The sequence below is a fragment of the Trichomycterus rosablanca genome, chromosome 1 (assembly GCF_030014385.1).
Source record: "Trichomycterus rosablanca isolate fTriRos1 chromosome 1, fTriRos1.hap1, whole genome shotgun sequence".
Lineage (NCBI taxonomy): Eukaryota > Metazoa > Chordata > Actinopteri > Siluriformes > Trichomycteridae > Trichomycterus > Trichomycterus rosablanca.
Genome location: NC_085988.1, coordinates 43,538,563 through 43,560,049, shown reverse-complemented (window position 1 = coordinate 43,560,049; position 21,487 = coordinate 43,538,563). Strand labels below are relative to the sequence as shown.

General features: G+C 39.1%; 1 protein-coding gene across 1 annotated transcript in view; it reads left to right on the top strand.

Annotated features, from left to right (window-relative positions):
- LOC134321443 (transcriptional enhancer factor TEF-3-like) overlaps window positions 1–21,487 on the top strand; it is a gene marked incomplete at its 5' end in the record, with an annotated part of 36,798 nt that overhangs the window by 7,918 nt on the left and 7,393 nt on the right. Inside the window, 7 exons of the mRNA XM_063003234.1 lie at window positions 8,973–9,037; window positions 11,183–11,245; window positions 15,149–15,283; window positions 15,399–15,442; window positions 15,538–15,596; window positions 16,425–16,555; window positions 16,739–16,915. Coding sequence (XP_062859304.1) covers window positions 8,973–9,037; window positions 11,183–11,245; window positions 15,149–15,283; window positions 15,399–15,442; window positions 15,538–15,596; window positions 16,425–16,555; window positions 16,739–16,915 — 674 coding nt within the window. The remainder of the gene's footprint in view (window positions 1–8,972; window positions 9,038–11,182; window positions 11,246–15,148; window positions 15,284–15,398; window positions 15,443–15,537; window positions 15,597–16,424; window positions 16,556–16,738; window positions 16,916–21,487) is intronic.

Below are 21,487 nucleotides of genomic sequence, written 5' to 3'. Positions count from 1 at the left end.
ACGTATTGTAACTTTAGCCTTTTTTCCTGACCTTTCAGTGTATGTGATTTTAGGCAGTGTTCCATTAATGTCTACATAGGGCTGGATACACTGGAGCAGAATATTATAAGTGTATAAGTGTAAATATTTCCACAGATGGAGATTTTGCTTTTGGTCTTTTATATGGGGGGTATTGGTAAGTCATTGGAACTGTGCTGTAAACCGTATCAAAACAGAACTGTTTATCTAAAAATTTACTGTACAGAACTGTTTTACACCGATTAGGCATAACATTATGACCACCTTCCTAAGATGTTAGCAGCTCCCCACGTGCATTAATGAGCCTTGGTTGCCCATGACCCTATCAGCGATTTACCACTGTTCCGTCCTTGGACCACTTTTGATAGATACTGACCACTGCAGACCGGGAACACCCCACAAGAGCTGCAGTTTTGGAGATGCTCTGACTTAATCGTCTAACCATCACAGTTTGGCCCTTGTTGAACTTGCTCAAATCCTTACGCTTGTCCATTTGTCCTGCTTCTAACACATCAACTTTGAGAATAAAATGTTCACTTGCTGCCTAATATATCCCTATATATCACTATATTAGTGTTATTCACTTCACCTGTCAGTGGCCATAATGTTATGCCTGGTCAGTGTATATTTTTATCTATGTAAGAGAAAAGAAGATGGACAGAGCAAAGAGATTTCATTCATACATGACGTAGACTGAACGCAGGTTACAGCTTATACTACAAAAATCACATCACATTTGTCATGTGAATATTGTTTAGCAACAAGCAGCCTTTTAAAATTATTTTTGCTACTTGATTACTTTATTACATACATACATTTTGTTGCATAATATTAAATTACACACAATAACATGATAACAGTAACCCCAACAAATGGTTCTGAATGGGATGGTATTAAAATTTTTTTTTATTTGTGACCCTCAAGGTGCATTTAGTGGTTGTAGTAACAAGTCTCAATCATGGCATAAACCATCTGGAGGCATGTGTATACTCTGTCAATCCTAAGATTACAATAATTTTTACTAATGTTATTTCTGGTGACTGAATAGCTGAAACACATACAGCGGGGGAAATAAGTATTGAGCACATCAACGTTTTTCTCAGTAAATGTATTTCTAATGGGACTATTGACATGAAATTTTCACCAGATGTTGGTAACAACCCAAGTAATCCACACATATAAAGCAGTCAAAACAAATAAGTCCAAAAATTAAGTTATGTGTAATAAAGTGAAATGACACAGGGAAAAAGTATTGAACACATGAAGAAAAGGAGGTGCAAAAAGGCATGGAAAGCCAAAACACCAGCTGAAATCTGTCAGTATTTAGAAAGCAATCCTGCCGCTATCAGTTCAAATTAATATCAGCCGGTTTAGTCCTAATTGATGGCCTACAAAAAGGTTTCTTATTACCAAGTTGTCACACAAGAAGCATCTCGTGATGGGTAAAAGCAAAGAGCTCTCTCCAGACCTTCGCAACCTTATTGTTGCAAAACATACTGATGGTATTGGTTACAGACATATTTCTAAACTTCTGAATGTTCCAGTGAGCACCGTTGGGGCCATTATCCGGAAGTGGAAAGAACATCATTTCACCATAAACCGGCCACGGCCAGGTGCTCCTCGCAAGATTTCTGACAGAGGAGTCAAAACAATAATCAGAAGAGTTGTCCAAGAGCCAAGGACCACTCGCGGAGAGCTTCAGAAAGACCTGGAATTAGCAGGTACAGTTGTTTCAAAGAAAAGTATAAGTAATGCACTCAACCGCCATGGCCTTTATGCACGCTCACCGCGCAAGACTCCATTTCTGAAGAAAAAGCATGTTAAAGCTCGTTTAAAGTTTGCTGCACAACATTTGGACAAGCCTATAAAATACTGGGAGAATATAGTCTGGTCAGATGAGACCAAAATTGAACTCTTTGGATGTCATAGCACACACCATGTTTGGAGGAGAAAAGGCACTGCACATCACCCCAAAAACACCATACCAACAGTGAAGTTTGGAGGTGGGAACATCATGGTATGGGGCTGTTTCTCAGCATATGGTACTGGTAGACTTCATGTAATTGAAGAAAGGATGAATGGAGAAATGTACCGAGACATGCCTGATAAGAATCTGCTGCCATCTACCAGGATGCTGAAGATGAAACGAGGGTGGACATTTCAGCAAGACAATGATCCCAAACACACAGCCAAGGAAACTGTCAAGTGGTTTCAGAGAAAGAAAATAAAGCTGCTAGAATGTCCTAGTCAATCTCCCGACTTGAATCTAATTGAAAATCTATGGAAAGAACTGAAGATCAGAGTTCATAGAAGACACCCCCAAAACCTTCAAGATTTAAAGACAGTTTGTGTGGAAGAATGGGCCAAAATCACACCTGAACAATACATGCAACTAGTTCCTCTATACAGAAGGCGTCTTGAAGCTGTCAGTACCAACAAAGGCTTTTCTACTAAATACTAAATAAATTTCAGTAAGCGTGTTCAATTCTTTTTCCGTGTCATTTCACTGTATTACACATAACTTAATTTTTGGACTTATTTGTTTTGACTGCTTTATATGTGTGGATTACTTGGGTTGTTACCAACATCTGGTGAAAATTTCATGTCAATAGTCCCATCAGAAATATATTTACTGAGAAAAACGTTGATGTGTTTAATACTTATTTTCCCCGCTGTACATGTTAGCCATGAACTGAAATATTTTTTGTAGATTTACTAAAACCTGCTGGGTCAAAAATGTACATACTGCAAATTAGATTATTTATTCAGTAGTGCAGAAAAATATATGCCAGAGTAAAACAGCAACAGAATGTTATTTCAAAATTAATTCAGGGCCCAAAATCGTCTGTACAAAAACTATTGTGAAAAATGCTATAAATACACGAATCTTGATTTGTTAATTCTCTTGAATCTTTGTATAATTTACAGTACAAAGATTTTTCCTGACCAACTTCATTGTGTTTTGTAAATATAAATTTTTTTTTTATTTGATGCCTGCAACACACCCTAAAAAGTTGGCAGAGGCATGTTTAGCACTCTGTTCCATCACCTCTCCTACTGATAAGTTTATTTTCTGTCTTTTTCTCCCGATTTTTAGCGTGTCCAATTTTTACCCAATTGCGTTATGCTTCCTCTCTACTGGAGCTGACCCCCACCCTGATTGAGGAGAGGAAACTGACACACGCTCCCTCCGAAATGTGTGCAGTAGCAGACTGCATTTTTTTTCACCTGCACAAGGCGAGTTCATATGCAGACCAGCCTTGTGCACGGAGAGCCACATCCTGATCAACATCATTCCTCTACTCTGTGCAGACGCCATCAACTAGCCAGCAGAGGTCAAAATTTGCTCAGTTATGAGGTCCCTATACGGCTCCCTCCCTGGATGAACAACAGCCAAAGGTTGTTCATATAGCCGCCCAGCCCAGTCGAATGGCAGAGCTGAGATTTGATACGATGTATTCAGCCCTGATAAGAGTTTTTAATGGTTTGGAAACTGAGGACACTAACTGTTAACATATCTAAACTTTTCTGATAACTTGATTTGTGCATAAAACAGCTTTTTGCGGTATTCTTTGCCACAGACATAAGTTAGAATTTGAGCTTTTTTAATGTGGTGAGATTGACAAATTTAGATTAGAAATGGAAATATCACGGCATCCCTGTACAATATTCTTTAGTACATCTTAGGAAATTGCACTGAGAAATTTTAAGTTATGACTAAGTTTGATTATGTTTTTTTTTCTATTAACTGCATACCCCAGTCTAAATAAGCAAGCCCACATATGAACAATCATCATTCATTTTTATCAACCGCTTTATCCTGGTCAAGGTCGCGGCAGGTCTAGTTCTACTGGGAAACACTGGGCACAAGGCAAGAATACCTGGCTACTTGACTAGGCTAGTAAAATTTAAGATAAGTGAGATTTATGTTTAATGATGCTGGATGTGTTTTATTAGCTAAATTTGGTCAACTGGTTGATTAAGTGAACAGTTACCTTTTCAAAGGAATGATATTCATATTAGATGACTTTGTTCCTGGATGCTCATGTGGCTCTGCCAGCCCACCAGCGCTAAGATTCAAACTCAGTTCTCAGTTGTGCTATTGGCCAGCTGCGCATCTGCACAGACACAGTTGGCTGTCTAAAAGGGGGATGAAAGAAGCCCAAGAATGAATAGTGTCCCGTCCAGCACCTTGCTGCCTTTTATTGCTTCTTCTGCCCCCCGTCATACATACTGTACATGCACACTTAGATGTTAGGAAGAAGTTTTTAACACATTCTAATACTTATTTGAAATAATATGAAGTTGTTTGTTAGTGACTTGACCATTCAGTTGGTGTAGTGCGTGCCTGTGTTTGTATCTCCTACCCCTCCTTCCGTACTGAGCAGATGCAGAACCCGGCGTGAGAGGAACTCAGAGCTTAGGAATGAGAAGAATGTGCAGGGGAGGAGGGGGCACAGCGAGAGAGCGTTGGAAAGAGAAAGAGAGATAGATGAGAGACAGAGAGAGTAAGATGGCATTCGATGGGTGAAATAGATTTATGAGGTACTGGGTGTTTGCATGACACTGATTCTGTCAGTTATGACCTTTCTCTGTACCTCAGATGAAAGGACATCAAAAAGGTGTGTGTGTGGGGGTGCAAGTTTCGGGTGGCTGTGGCTGTCCATCCTCTCTTGATTGCACTCTGGTGTATGAATGACTGCATCCTGGCCTTGTCCCAGTGGACGATATGATACACACACACACACACACACATACACACACACACACACACACACGTGTAGCTTGCACTGGTCCTGACATTTGCCCTTTCTTGCACGGGTGACAATTTAAAAGAAAAAAACAACCTAAAGGGTGTAAATAAGATTGTGGGTCACCACAATCCACCATAACATCTTGATTGCACCTTGGAATAGATTCTACAAATCTTTGGAACTCAACTGGAGAGATGGAACACCATCCTATCAAGCCAAGCAAGTGTATACAATCCTTCATATCAAATAAATGATATGCTTTTAAAGCAAGGTCCTTAAACATACAGACCACATTTCCCAAAAAGTTAGGAAAACGTAGATAATAATTTAGGTCTTTTACCAGCTACGGTACATAATATTGTGAAAAGATTCACAGAATCCAGAGAAATTTTAGTCCATGTAGGGCAAGGCTGGAAACCACTGTTAGAAGTGCGTGACTTTCGAGCCCTCAGATTGCACTGCATCAGAAATCGTCATGCTACCATAATAAATATAGCCACATGGCCCGGGAGGACTTTTAAAAACTGTTGTTACTTAACACATTCTACCACTGTATCAGGAAATCTAACCTTAAAGTTTATTATCTTTGTGTGAGGAGGAACAGGAGAAGCATGCTGAACGATATGCTGCCTGAATCATCATCCAGCATGACCAGTCTGAATCCAAATGTAAACCTCTGTAATGTTATGCATCAATGCATCCAACGTAGCCAAGTAGCACCACAGGCGGTCCAGGAGTTCTGTGATGCCCTGATCCAGCACTGAGAGGACATCCCCTACGGCACTATCCACCGTCATGTGCATGTGGGGGCCAAACACACTACTGAGTCACATTATGTGTTACAGTAATAAAATTCATTCAACACTGGGTCAGCCTGTGAGCCTGTAATCCAGGGTGATTTTAAATCCAGGCTTTAGTGAGTTGGTAATTTCAGTAAAATATTGCAAATCTTTCCTTTGTACTTTTGTGGTTAGAGAATGAATCACAAAAAACATAAAAAGGGGCATTAAATTATGTGATAAAAGACACATATTATCGACTGCATTGATTTTTTTTGTGTAAATGTATGCTATTTCCAAATGTGATGCTTATAACACAGTTTAAAAAATTGGTATTAGTCTTTGATGGCATCATGATAAAAGGAACATTAAGGTTTTTATTTTTTATTTTTACAATTTTATATTTAATTCAAAATTAACAATTAACAGCTGCTTTGTTCATTAGAGTGTGAATATGAGACAAATAACAATCAAAATCACTCTGTGTTTAGCTGTACAGTATTTTCCTCACTGTATAACTTAAACACTTGTGTTATAGCGGGGGGTTCTGAGAAATTGTGAGAATCAACTTTTCCAGGTCTAAAACACTTATTGTTAAAAATAAAGCTTAACGTGGATTAATGTATTAAAAGAATGAAACAGGAACACTAAACTTCTTAATTATTACTGCTCTTAAGTTTTCTCCACTAATGAAATTCATCACTCGTTGTTTTAGTACAATAAGTCTATATAAAACACTCAAATACAATTAAAACAGTTAAAATTAACATAAAAATACAATAAAACCTGCACTTTACCTTAACTTTTTTGTTGTTTATTTGTGCTTTGTGGAGGCTTGTTCTTGGAACACCGTATTCCGTTCAGTAAAGGTGCATTCACAATGCACAAAACTTATTGTGGAAAAAGTGAAAAAGCGCAAAAGTGATTTTGTCACTTCTCATGTGAATGTGCCTTTACTGAACGGATTACGGTATTCCAAGAGCAAGCATCCACGATTAGGAAGTGTAAGAAAACAATGAAGAAGTAAAGCTAAAGTGCGGGTTTTATTGTATTTTTAACTGTTTTTCAATTGTATTTCAGTGTTTTTATATTATATTTGTGTTATTTTCAGTGTATATGTGTCAAAAACATCAAATACATGTGAACATTATGGAAAATTATGGCTGTTTTTTACATTTTTCCTACTGTCCCAATTATTCTGGTATTGGGTTTGTACTTTTGTACAAACAATTGTCTGCATTTTAAGTTGTGCATACTATGTTTGGTTTGAAACATCTTTTAAAAAGCAGAACATAAATAAGTATTTAAACTTCTTTGTTTACATAGGGTGTCTTATAAGCTCCTTAAGTTTTTTAATGACATGAAAGGCAGAACCTAGGACCACACAGCATGTACTGTGGCTGACATTCCAAATGTTAATCCAGGTACTTTTATTGCCTGGCAAATGCCTGGTGGGATCCTCTTTACTGTGATTACCTTGCCATGAGGTAGACCATGCTCTCAACTTCCTCAGTGCTGTCACCACTATGCAAATGATTTTCGCATTCATTTCATATAAAACCTGATTGCTACCCAAATCCTAATGATACTATAAGTAGAAGAATTATAAAAACTAATAATTTCTGATTATCAGAAGGCGGCAAATAGGTTCTGATTCTTTGTCCACTTAAAATCCTTTGATGTCTCCAAAAGTTGCATGGTCATGGTCAATACACATCTTTTTCCCCCTGAAGGAACTTATATTGGGCGTTTGAAGGGGTTACCTCAAGGTTAAAAGGGGTTAGGGGTTGTAGGGTTTAGGGAACCATGAACCACATGGCTAATGCTGTGAATCTTCCAGGCTGGTAACTGGAGCTCAGCTAAGGGAACAAGTCCTGATGATTTATGGCAGGAGTAAAGGCATATTCTATAAACATTGACATACACACCAGCTGCTATCCAGCTTTCCTGAGGCAAGGTTGCCTCATAACCCACTGCTTAAGGTGGCATTCTCTGTCTAGCCCGCATCCACACAGTTTTGTTCTATTTATCTTATATACAATGTCAAATATTTTAACATATTTACTGTAACAACACAAAGTAAAAATCTGCTCATTTCATTCCACTTAGAGAGGTTCTGACATCATTACTGGCATACAAATAAAAGCAGTAACAAATCATGTACTTGGTGTCATGCAGTAGAAATTGGTATTTTAATAGTAGAATGATTAAAAAGTGCAGTTACTGACAACTAATATTGAGTGCTTTTATCATCAGTAAATATGAATTATGATTAAAAGTAATACAGTTAAAAATGTACCCCTTGTCTACACACAAAAAGTAAGCTTGTTGCTTTGTCTGAGCTATTGTCTTGAACTATTACTGGGTTCCTTTTATTTTTACTCCAATAAATTCATTTAGACAAGTACTATAAGTCATTATAGCATGTTGTCTTTACATACTTCTGCATGTAGGTGATGAAAAATAAAGGAAGGTAAAAAAAATAAATACTGTGTTGGTGGAAATCAAATGCATTTAATTTCCCTACACTTGCAAGTCGTTTTTTAACTTTAGATAAATCTAAAAATCTTCTGAAGAGAGACTTGTATATTTTGTGAAGACACACTATACATGCTGTGGTTTGTTTTAAGGCCATAAGATATCAACTATTGGATTATAAATCGAAAGAAACTAGTCAATTATCAAAAAAATCAATAGTGACCGCCGTAGTTGCTACCAGACTGTCAGCAGGGCTTTGTGTCCATGAACATGGATAGAATAAGGGTTAAAGGAATAAACTAATCACTCCACTGTATTATTTGGCTTTTTTTAAACAAACCCAACCCAACCAAATGTAAAAGATAACTTACCAAACAACATTACTTTGCTCTTTCACTTATAGGTCCAGCTTTTGTGCTTCTTACATCATGTTATGCATATTCACACATTGTTCTTTCATATAAAATGGTTTTGCATGGCAGTCATGTCATGAATTTCAGCTTTGTAAAGCTTATCATATGGTTTTTGTTAAGGCTGGGTCATAGATGAGCTCATTCAGTTTTGTAAAGTGACCGCTGTTGCTTAACACTTATGCACTTGTCTATTTTGGACATATACTGTCATGACTTTGTAGATAGTTTTCAGAGTGATGCACCTTCAATTTGGCCATCCACTATCTGAAATCTTTCACTTCATGTTTTGGGGAATTTTTTAAAACTGAATTGTCATAAGTGATACATGCTAATAAGTGGTAATCAACAGGATAGAAAGTACCTATGCAGCTGTATTTGGAACCATGATTTACTCACTTTGAAGTTATAAATAGCTAAGAAGTTTGATATAAACATCTCTAGCGACCTCAGGACTGAGATTTATGATACTGATAATGTAACATATTGACACGATGAACACGATTAATTCTAATTTTAGCCTTTTTTTCCAGGAAGGAATGAACTAATAGCACGCTACATCAAACTGAGAACAGGGAAGACACGAACAAGAAAACAGGTAAGATACTGCTCTGCTATGTTTAAAACAAAGTATTGTATGCATGATGTAGCTGCTAATTTTAGTCAGTAGTGAAAGGGATAAAATAAAAAAGAAATAAATTGGAAGTTAATTACACTCGCAGCCACAGTGTTGTGAACATATGAATATTAGGCCCCTGTGGGCTTTTGTGTTGAAACACTCCACAGCCATGTGATTTATGCCCGAGGACCTACACACAGATGCTGCTATATCAAATATCGGGCTCCCTCTTCAGCACCTCATATAGGCTGGCTTGTTAGGAGCCTCTCTCCCACAATCAAGACGCAATACAACGTGGTGACCCATGTTAGCCACTGGAATCTGATAGCACTCCCTTAAGCATTTGATACAGCAACATCTTATCCAGAATTGGTCACATGTGGAAGGCTTAGGGCTGTTTGTCACAGAGGGAGATGATGGGACAGGGGTGGGATGGATGATGTGCAAATGCTGGAATTCGACTGCTTGGGAAAAACAGAGATCAGTCACCTATTCCTAAAAACACTGTGCCAATGTCTATGACTTATTAGAACAAACTACACAAAAATAATCACACGTTATTGCAAGAGTAGAATATTCTACAGAGAAATCATAATTATTTTCATCCATATTGGATCATGATTATATTATTATATCATTTTTTCACAATCCACATTGACACTAACATTATAATATTTTGTAGAAGCCTCTTTGGCAGTGGTTACAGTTGTAAGTCATCTGGATTTAGGCAGTTTATCCTATTCTTTATGGCAGATCCTTTCAATCTCTGCCAAATTGGATGGTCTGTTAACTGCCACTTTCAGGTCTCTCCACTGATTCTCGATGGGGTTTAACTATGGCCTTTGGCTGGGTCTCTTAATGACAGTCAGATATTTGCTCCAAAGCCATTCAGTATTGTTATTGTCATGTTTAAAGGTTAACTGTTACCCCAGTCTACCTTAGAGCTTCTGTGTGCTCTGGAGAAGGTTTTCTTGAGGGATGTGCTTGTATTTGGCTGCATTCAGACATCCCTGAATTCTTACCAGTCTCCCTGTCCCTGCTGTAGAGAAGCAAGACCATAGAATGATGGTATTAGCCAGGTGATGTGCAGTGCCAGTCTTCTCTCAGACATAGTGCTAGCTGTTCTGCCCAATGTTTCCAAAGTCCTTTACATACAGTCAAATACCATGCAGTCACTGCCACTCTGTTATAAAGGCCTGGTGTATGAAGTGCTGCAGAGATAGTCAACAGTCAATCCTACATCTCTGCACAGGGCCTTTCTGCTCCTTTAGAGTGACCATTGCATTCTTTTATTACCTCCCTGTTCAAGACATTATTGCATGAATGCCATAGAGATCCCTAGACTTCATGGCTTGTTTGTGGCTTGTTGTTTTTTTGTGCTGACAATGCAGTTTAGATTGGGAGCATTATAGTTTTAGAAATGTGCCTTTCCAAACCCTGTCCAATTAAATCAAATTACAACAGGTTCTAAACACATCTCAAGGATAATTAAAGCAAACAGGGTGCACTTTACCACAATTTGGAGTCCCACAACCAAGGGTCTGAATGTTTATTATTATTTTTATTCCTTTAAAAAAACCCTCTTAAAACAGGTATATACTTTATTCATTTTGGGTGATTAAGTGTAGATTAATACATGCAGATTGCAATTATATCCATTCAAAATTAAATCAACAACCACAAAAAAGTGTGCAAAAAGTCGAATCAACTGGGGGTACTTCTGTACATTTCTGGGAAGAACGGCATGGGTTTGGGGCTGTTAACATTTAAATGTACTCTATTAATTAAGAATGTCTACTAAAAATGTTTATTTGCTTATGTAAATGTTTTATAGAGTGTGTAGTTAAATGGTCGTTTATACTAGTTATTCAAATTTATTATTAAACTTTTCTCAGTATGTTAGTTCAAAATGTCGATTTACCTTTATATCAGAAATATTCATCTAGAACAATGATAAATTAAGCCTAAATGAGGAGAACAGCCTGCATTTATTAACTCTTTTCATTCTTAATGTATTATGTGTATTATTGATCAGTAAAGTACATTCATATATATATATATATATATATTATTGTATGAACAGCATTTAAGCAACTGACTCAGAAAGTTTGGTCTCTTGCACAGGTGTCCAGTCATATCCAGGTGCTAGCACGGAGAAAAGCTCGGGAGATACAGGTGAAACTGAAGGTAGTGGCTCCCCTGAGATGGATCACCTACTAGCAAATTCTTACCCCTGCTACACATTTACTATGCTCATAAATACATGCATAATTTATCCATTATGTGACATTTGCCATTCACGCATTGACCCCTTAGTAGGGTCAAGTTCAACCTTCTTCAGTCTCTGGAGCTTTCATGTCTTTTATTGCACGGGATGGTTCACTTACACTCCCACTGGCCATCAGCCATCTTAGCCCAGCTGTCAGAGCCCTGAGCTGGTCACAAGGCTAGCCACTGACAGGCCTTTTAAATACATTTCTGAAACTGAGAACAGTGACTGGCACTCACACATGCCCATATTTCAGTTATGGATGCAGTGTTTGTCCGGTCAGGGTAAAAGAATGCATTGGCTTGTTATGCTTCAAGGACTCTACAGCTGTTTAGCCTACCCATGGACGACTCCCTTTAGAGCTTATGCTTCACACGCTAACCATATCTGTTCTTATTCATTGGTTCTGTTCAGATCATTTATTATATCTGTTTGAATATTCCAACCATAATGCAGTATTTAAGGACTTCAGAATTAGTCGTTGAGTTCAAACATCACAGATGATTACAGTTTGTGTACTTTTTAGATAATGTGTTTAGTGTTTTTTTTTTAACCTTCTTTAAGTCTGTGGTTTTATAATGCTCCAGTACTAGCTGTTGTTTTGACCTCCAAAAGTAACAGGCTGCTTGTTAACACTAGCTGCATTTTGGCAGGGCAATAATGTTTACTTCCCAACCCCAACCCCTTTTAAAGGCCACCAGCGAAATCTGATTTACGTAAGACTTTTGTTTATCAGTTTTTTTTTTTTACTATAGTGTGTATTTGTAAATTGCAGTTTGAATTAAATAATTATTCTATCGAATGTGATTATTATTCCTAGCTAACATACAGTGTATCACAAAAGTGAGTACACCCCTCACATTTCTGCAAATATTTCATTATATCTTTTCATGGGACAACACTATATACATGAAACTTGGATATAACTTAGAGTAGTCAGTGTACAGCTTGTATAGCAGTGTAGATTTACTGTCTTCTGAAAATAACTCAACACACAGCCATTAATGTCTAAATAGCTGGCAACATAAGTGAGTACACCCCACAGTGAACATGTCCAAATTGTGCCCAAATGTGTCGTTGTCCCTCCCTGGTGTCATGTGTCAAGGTCCCAGGTGTAAATGGGGAGCAGGGCTGTTAAATTTGGTGTTTTGGGTACAATTCTCTCATACTGGCCACTGGATATTCAACATGGCACCTCATGGCAAAGAACTCTCTGAGGATGTGAGAAATAGAATTGTTGCTCTCCACAAAGATGGCCTGGGCTATAAGAAGATTGCTAACACCCTGAAACTGAGCTACAGCATGGTGGCCAAGGTCATACAGCGGTTTTCCATGACAGGTTCCACTCGGAACAGGCTTCGCCAGGGTCGACCAAAGAAGTTGAGTCCACGTGTTCGGCGTCATATCCAGAGGTTGGCATTAAAAAATAGACACGAGTGCTGCCAGCATTGCTGCAGAGGTTGAAGACGTGGGAGGTCAGCCTGTCAGTGCTCAGACCATACGCCGCACACTGCATCAACTCGGTCTGCATGGTCGTCATCCCAGAAGGAAGCTGACGCACAAGAAAGCCCGCAAACAGTTTGCTGAAGACAAGCAGTCCAAGAACATGGATTATTGGAATGCCCTGTGGTCTGACGAGACCAAGATAAACTTGTTTGGCTCAGATGGTGTCCAGCATGTGTGGCAGCGCCCTGGTGAGAAGTACCAAGACAACTGTATCTTGCCTACAGTCAAGCATGGTGGTGGTAGCATCATGGTCTTGGGCTGCATGAGTGTTGCTGGCACTGGGGAGCTGCGGTTCATTGAGGGAAACATGAATTCCAACATGTACTGTGACATTCTGAAACAAAGCATGATCCCCTCCCTTCGAAAACTGGGCCTCATGGCAGTTTTCCAACAGGATAACGACCCCAAACACAACCTCCAAGATGACAACTGCCTTGCTGAGGAAGCTGAAGGTAAAGGTGATGGACTAAACCCAATTGAGCACCTGTGGCGCATCCTCAAGTGGAAGGTGGAGGAGTTCAAGGTGTCTAACATCCACCAGCTCCGTGATGTCATCATGGAGGAGTGGAAGAGGATTCCAGTAGCAACCTGTGCAGCTCTGGTGAATTCCATGCCCAGGAGGGTTAAGGCAGTGCTGGATAATAATGGTGGTCACACAAAATATTGACACTTTGGGCACAATTTGGACATGTTCACTGTGGGGTGTACTCACTTCTGTTGCCAGCTATTTAGACATTAATGGCTGTGTGTTGAGTTATTTTCAGAAGACAGTAAATCTACACTGCTATACAAGTTGTACACTGACTACTCTAACTTATATCCAAGTTTTATTTCTATAGTGTTGTCCCATGAAAAGATATAATAAAATATTTGCAGAAATGTGAGGGGTGTACTCACTTTTGTGATACACTGTAAATGTGTTAATTAAAATACAAATAAATAAAAATACATAAATACATAAAATACATGCCAGACATTATGTCTAACATAATTGAAAGTCTAAAGAAAGTTGTGAGGCATTTTGGCCTAAAGATCGGTGAGAAGGCTTCAGTCTCTTATTAGTGCACTACCAGTGGTGTCAGTTGAATGCAGTTAGCAGGGTTGCCAAATTGTGAGTGATAACGTGTTTCAAAGTCCGCCAAAATGCATGAAAAACCACCCAAACATCCAGTACTCATGAAAAACAGTCGATGTTCAGCATTTCCACAATATTAAACCAGTTAAACATGGCCTACTACTGCTGATATCTCACAAGTCTGTGATTATAAATTATGAGTGGCATTTGACGTATTTTTATTTGCAATGTCTTGATACTTGAAAACCTGGCAATGACCCTGCTACTTTCAAATAAAATCTGGCAACACTGGCAGTTAGGGAAGCAATCAGAAAACCACTTGTGTGTGCTGCGTTAACAGTGTCTGCTTGTCTGCTAGTAGTGTTTGCAAGGCATTTTACAGGTCATAATAAAAAAAATGATGCTGTGTGTGTCTGCTGACAACCATTGAAACCACACAATTAAAGCAAATATATGCTAAAGGAATTGGCAGCTAAATTCATGTAAATGAGAGGAAACTAACTCAAATGGTAAACCAATTTCTGACACAGAGTTTTGTCTGGGTAAAGATGGAGATGTTATGTTTTAAGTATTGAATTAAATTTCTCTAGGTTTAACAGGGGCACTTTTATATGTACACTGATCAGCCATAACACTGAAACCAACTCCTTGTTTCTACGCTCACTGTCCATTTTATCAGCTCTACTTACCATATAGAAGCACTTTGTAGTTCTACAATTACTGACTGTAGTCCATCTGTTTCTCTACATACCTTTTAAACCTGCTTTCACCCTGTTCTTCAATGGTCAGGACCCCACAGGACCACCACAGAGCTCCAGCAGCGCTGCTGTGTCTGATCCACTCATACCAGAACAACACACACTAACACACCACCACCATGTCATTGTCACTGCAGTGCCGAGAATGATCCACCACCCAAATAATACCTGCTCTGTAGTGGTCCTAGGAGAGTCCTGACCATTGAAGAACAGCATGAAAGGGGGCTAACAAAGCATGCAGAAAAAGACTTCAGTCAGTAATTGTAGAACTACAAAGTGCTTCTATATGGTAAGTGGAGCTGATAAAATGGACAGTGAGTGTAGAAACAGTAATAAGCTGTTTGTGGGATTTTTTTCCAGAATATCAACAACAGGGCAGTGTTTGGTATTGATTCTGACAGTTTCGTCATCTGTATTATACATTACAGTCTTGTACATGTAGATACCTGATAATTTTACCCCTATTTACTGTTTCTTAAAAGGACCAGGCAGCCAAAGACAAGGCTCTCCAAAGCATGGCCAACATGTCGTCCGCCCAGATTATTTCTCCGGCTGCTTTCCAGAACAAAATGACCCTGCAGGGCCTCACACGGCCTGCATACCCAACTGCTGGAGGGGTGAGTTTAGGCAATAAAATCAAACCTGGCTCTGTCTGGCTAATAACCACATCATCTTTTCACCATGTACAGTATAATAATGTATAATTATTGTCTAATTGTTTTTTTCTCCTAGTTTTGGCATGGAGCGCTTTCAGGTCAAGCAGCACCCACAGAGGAGTAAGGAAGATTTTCTAAAATTATTATTGGAGGCACCACAAAGTCAATTTCTATGAATTATTTTAAAACAACATATTTTTCTCCTGTCCATTTAGCATCAAACCATTTTCACAACAGAACTACATTATGCAAGCCACATGTCCTTCCATCACAGGTTTGTGCATCCTTAAGACTTCAGACTTTATAAATCATCGTCTTATAAATCATGTACAGATATATGTTTACCCTTATTTTTTTTTTACCATTACCATCATATTTGCAATGTCCCAATTTTGGATATATTCAATTCCTCTGTGCACTCCCGGGGATCCCAGCCACTTGCATAACAGCCTCACTGGCCTTGCGGAGCAGACAATAGGAGTCACGATAGCAGTGGCACTGAGGTGATTTCCCAGTTGGCCTCCCCTCCCTCAGACATGACTTAATGTGTCTGTTAAATGACAACCAGGCAGGTGGCACCACCGTGGTGTAATCTACGTAATCAGCTAGCACAATAACAATATTGGCATCATAGAGTCCTGGTGCTTTTTACTCATCATGTATGCTAAGTTTCCTCTTGTTATTGTGAGGTATCGACTTTATAAAAATCCCTTCAAAAACACTTCCACATTCAGTTCATTGCAGACATATTAAAGGAGCACCAAGAAATGTTTTTATATAGTGGCATGTTTATTCTGCCCCCTGTGTTGTTGGCTCTATAATAAGTCACTAATGCAAAATCATTTATGGTGAATCATCTCAAATCTAACAATTCTCCCCCAACACTATTGGAAGAAAAGACACAGAAGCTTAAATGTTATAAATGTAAATTTTCTTCCAGATGTGATGTAGGTGTGATTTGTTGTATGACAGATTCATCATACAATATCAATTATCTTCACTTTCACAACATATCACTTTCCTACAAGATCTAAATTCTGAGTGTTTTCTTACTTTAATTATGAGGAATATTTTGCCTCACCTTTCTTTTTTTAATTGTCAGGTTATGAGAGTGCTTCAGGTCTGTCTATGTCCCCTAGTGCCCCACCTTGGCAGGGTCGAAGTATAGCCAGCTCCAAACTGCGTATGTTGGAGTTTTCTGCCTTCCTGGAGCAACCGCAGGACCCAGAAAATGTGAGTCTATATGTATTCACTTTAACAAAAACCTAAATTCGATTGTGCGCTACCGTATGTTCACATTAAAGTTGACCTCAGTTGTTCCAAATTTGCACCACTATCATATCCAGAATGCTTTGTATTCTGATCACAATTATGTTACTTACCTATGATATATGTTGCTCTGTGTTCTGATTTCAGCAGTTTAACAAACACTTGTTTGTGCACATCGGTCAGTCCAACCCGACCTATTCTGACCCTTATCTGGAAGCAGTGGACATCCGGCAGATCTTTGACAAGTTCCCCGAGAAGAAAGGAGGACTGAAGGAGCTGTTTGAGAAAGGACCTGCAAGTGCTTTCTTTCTTGTCAAGTTCTGGGTGAGCTTAGTCAAAAACATTTATGTGTGAGTAATTTGCCCCTTAAGTACAGAGGGTACTGATATAATTAGACTACAGAAGAGGCTGCTGATGATTATCAGGTTATCAGACCTACAGATGTATTAAGGAAAGGATGTGATATGAACTTAACGACCTTTTTCACACCTGTAATGGCCATTTATGAGAGACATGTGACCATTACACGTCCGGGCAACATCTGAACTCATTAGGGAATGGTTGCACGTTAGTCTGGGTGTTTCCTTTACACTAGCTAAGCAGACAGTTGATCAGTGGGTACAAAGAGAGGGATGACGGGATGTTGTAGATCTCTCGGGCCTTGGGATGTAGAGAGTGACAGGCACTAGTTTTTCACCAGAGAAATCTGAGCTTGGCCACCTGTCATGCTTACTATTACACCATCCCAAACCACATGCACCCATCTATTTATAGAAGCTTCGTGCATGAGTAGATGGATATATAGATAGACTGACAGACAAACAGATTACAATCACAAACAAAGGTGAGTTTTATTGGTTCATTGCTAATTAAAATCATGTTCCAATTATGACACTTTGTCAGACTGTATAGCAAAATAAAACAACAAACAGTGGCATGGTAGTGTATCTCACACATGAACAAACAACAATAGGGGGTGGTCAGATGTTAATACTTATGAATGGACTATTTTTCATAATAATCGTGAAATGCTGTATGTTTCGACATTCACAAATCTGCACTTTACCTTTAGGGATAGTGGACAATATTATAACCAGCCATTTGCCCCCTTTCTATTTTATTCTGTATTTGTCACACAATGTTTCACATTATCAAATTACTTTGAATATTAGACAAGATAACCCAAGTAAAGAGAAAATGAATGATTGCTCCTGTTAGGAGCAAAGCAAATTTGATTTGGTGCAGTTTTTATGCCGGATGCCCTTCCGGACGTAACCCTCTTATTCCTACAGGCTTCGTACCGATAGTAAGGATGCACTGATACATACCCACCCGCCACCCCCCGAAACACACACACCAATGGCTAGGTTTACCTAATGCCATGCATCTTCTGTAATTGTGAGCTCAACCTAGAGTTCAAACCCCCTGAACTCAGGCTCTTACTATTACGCCACACTTACTAAGCTCACTCCAAGTACATTCAAAATGCTTTTTTTTTTTTATATGAAGTTATTTACTAATAGAAAATGCTGTTCAGCCCTACCTGGCTTCATGTGAGAAAGTGATTTATTTGACAGTTGGGTTTAATTTTACAAGCCTCACCTTTGCATGAAAACTGGCAGACCTGTTTAATCAAAACATCACTTAAATAAAACATGTCTGGCAATGTAAAGCAGGGAAGATGGTCATAAATGAAGCACATTGAAATCTTCCAGTTTGGAAAGGGTTACAAAGCCATTGCTAAGGCTCTGGGACACCAGCGAACCACAGTGAGAGGCATTATCCAAAAATCAAGAAAACATGAAACAGGAGTGCCCGGCTTACCAACATACCACCAAGAACGCATCATGACTCATCCAGGAGGTCAAAAATTATCAAGACAAACATCAAAAGGACTGCAGGCATTACTTGCTTCACATGATTCTACACTAAGAAAGACACAAAAATGGCATCCATGGGAGATATGCACTGCACAAACTACTGCTGACCAAAAAGAACACAAAGGCTTGTCTTGCGTTTGCCAGAAAAAATCCCACTAGATCTGGTCTGGGGCTGCTTTGCTTTCACAGGACCTGCACAACCTGGCATAGTTGATGTGATGGAACTATGAATTTTGCTCTCTATCTGACCTTTTAGGTCCGCCTGTGGCTTAAAGCTCACACTTCTAAAACTATGATGGCACAGATGCTTAGCCATCCTTCAAATCCTCACAAATCTGTCATCCCTTTAAATCCCATTTGAGGAAAAGTTGGGACATTTTGTAAAATGGAAAACCATGAATTTGTAATTTTTTAAGTTCTCCTTAAAAGTGAGAACGCTTTACACCTGGAAAACTCTTGTTTAACTGACAAAAATACAAAGAAAACATTGTTTTCACTAAATAATAAATAACTTTGGACTTTGTGCCTGCAACACAGCAACAAAAAAAAAAGATGGGACACAGACAATCATGATATCTTACGAATTCACCTGCTTATTGCAGAATGTTTAAAATGGTGTAATTCAAATAATCTATAAACTTTTCACTCTTATGTTTGCCCTGTCCCAGCTTTTTTCTATTCTTTTACTTTTTTTCATTTGCATTTTTGCACTTTTTACACATGCAGTTTTAGAGCATTTTGCCCAAGACTTTAAGCACTATGTACAAACCCAGGCCAACAATTCTCTAATCAATAAGCGCTCTTATACAAACCCATAAGAATGGGTCATGACTTGGGCGTACACAGGCAGAAGTTGTCATGACAACACTGACAGGCCTCCTGGCACTACTCCAAAGCTATGGCATTCTAGATTAAATTTGCACACCGGCAATGGCCACTGTCTCGCACTGTGCCCCGCAGCCGTGTCCTAACTGATCACCTTGCGCTTTTGAAGTGCCAAAGCAATCGGATTTGAGCCGGCCGTGCTAAATTGTTACACAGGGAGCTGGGCAGCGTAACGCAATTTGGAGCATTGTGGGATGTTGATTGTAATTGGATGAATTCCCTCGCAGAAAGAGAGAAAGCAGGAGAGTACGGGTTTAGCTAAGAAATGAAGATAAATGAGGGAATAACAGAAAGCAAGAGATAAAGATGGAAAAGGAAAAGGTGACGGGGGGTTATAATAGGGCATTATTAGGCAGGGAGCTAGAGGGGAAAAGGTAAACCTGCTTTTATGTGTTCTTATATATGGGCTAAGATGAAAATGTAGCTTGCAGTGGTTAAAGGTGTCACTCTAAGATCCATCTACTGTATCAACATTTTGCAAATTGCTATATCTCTTTTAGATTGGGCAGTATATATCATCGTATGTATATGCACAGATGATATATGTGATAATCCACCTGTTGAACTCAGCCAAAGTCATCTGAGGTTTTGCAGACAGGTGGCATGCGATGAATAGCCGGCCAGATCAGTGACCAAAGCTAAGTCAACATGAACTAGGCTGGAGTGAGTGGCAGGACTTTGCAAGGTGCCCAAGCAAGACACTCTTTAGTTAGGTCATCATCGTCAGAGAAATTGGAAACTAGGATGTGTTAGGTCTGGTTTACTTCAAAAGTAGAAAAGTAGTAGGATAGTACATGATTGCTGGCAATGCTGATATAATGCAACCGGTTTTGTAGCAACCTCTTGTGGAACAAAAAGCAGCCCCCTGGTACTTATGTACTGATTATACACTATGTAGCCAAAACCATGGGCATTCATATGCCACAAGCATGCTACTATAACAGCCTTCACTGTTATAGATTTGAATTGTTTTACAAACTTTTGGACAAGAAGACCTGGCTGACAAGCAACGTAGCATAAATGTCTTCGTAAATATACACTTATTCTAAAATGGCTCTCTGCCCATATCCCTAAAAAGTTGGGGAAAAGTGCAGTTTAAGACTAGGAACCTGGCAATTTTTTATAAAATGCCCAATACAGGCAGGACAGGTAATTAAAAGGTAATGTAGTCTTGTTTTAAAGAAAGCATTCAGAAAAGGCATAGTTCCTTATGAAAGGATGGGTTTAAGATAAGCAATCCTAAATAAGCAATTGCAAGTACTTTAGGTACAGTGGGGCCAAAAAGTATTTAGTCAGCCACTGATTGTGCAAGTTCTCCTACTTAGAAAGATGAGAGAGGTCTGTAATTTTCATCATAGATACACTTCAACTATGAGAGACAAAATGAGAAAAAAAAAATCCAGGAAATCACATTGTAGGATTTTTAAAGAATTTATTTGTAAATTATGGTGGAAAATAAGTATTTGGTCAATAACAAACGTTCAGCTCAACACTTTGTAACATAACCTTTGTTGGCAATGACAGAGGTCAAACGTTTCCTGTAAGTCTTCACCAGGTTTGCACACACTGTAGCTGGTATTTTGGCCCATTCCTCCATGCAGATCTCCTCTAGAGCAGTGATGTTTTGGGGCTGTCGCTGGGCAACACGGACTCCACAAATTTTCTATGGGGTTGAGGTCTGGAGACTGGCTAGGCCACTCCAGGACCTTGAAATGCTTTTTACGGAGCCACTCCTTCGTTGCCCGAGCGGTGTGTTTGGGATCATTGTCATGCTGGAAGACCCAGCCACGTTCCATCTTCAATGCTCTCACTGATGGAAGGAGGTTTTGGCTTAAAATCTCATGATACATGGTCCCGTTCATTCTTCCCTTAACACGGATCAGTCGTCCTGTCCCCTTTGCAGAAAAACAGCCCCAAAGCATGATGTTTCCACCCCCATGCTTCACAGTAGGTATGGTGTTCTTGGGTTTTTCTTCTTCCTCCAAACACGACGAGTTGAGTTTTTACCAAAAAAGTTCCATTTTGGTTTCATCTGACCACATGATATTCTCCCAATCCTCTTCTGGATCATCCATATGCTCTCTGGCAAACTTCAGACGGGCCTGGACATGTACTGGCTTAAGCAGGGGGA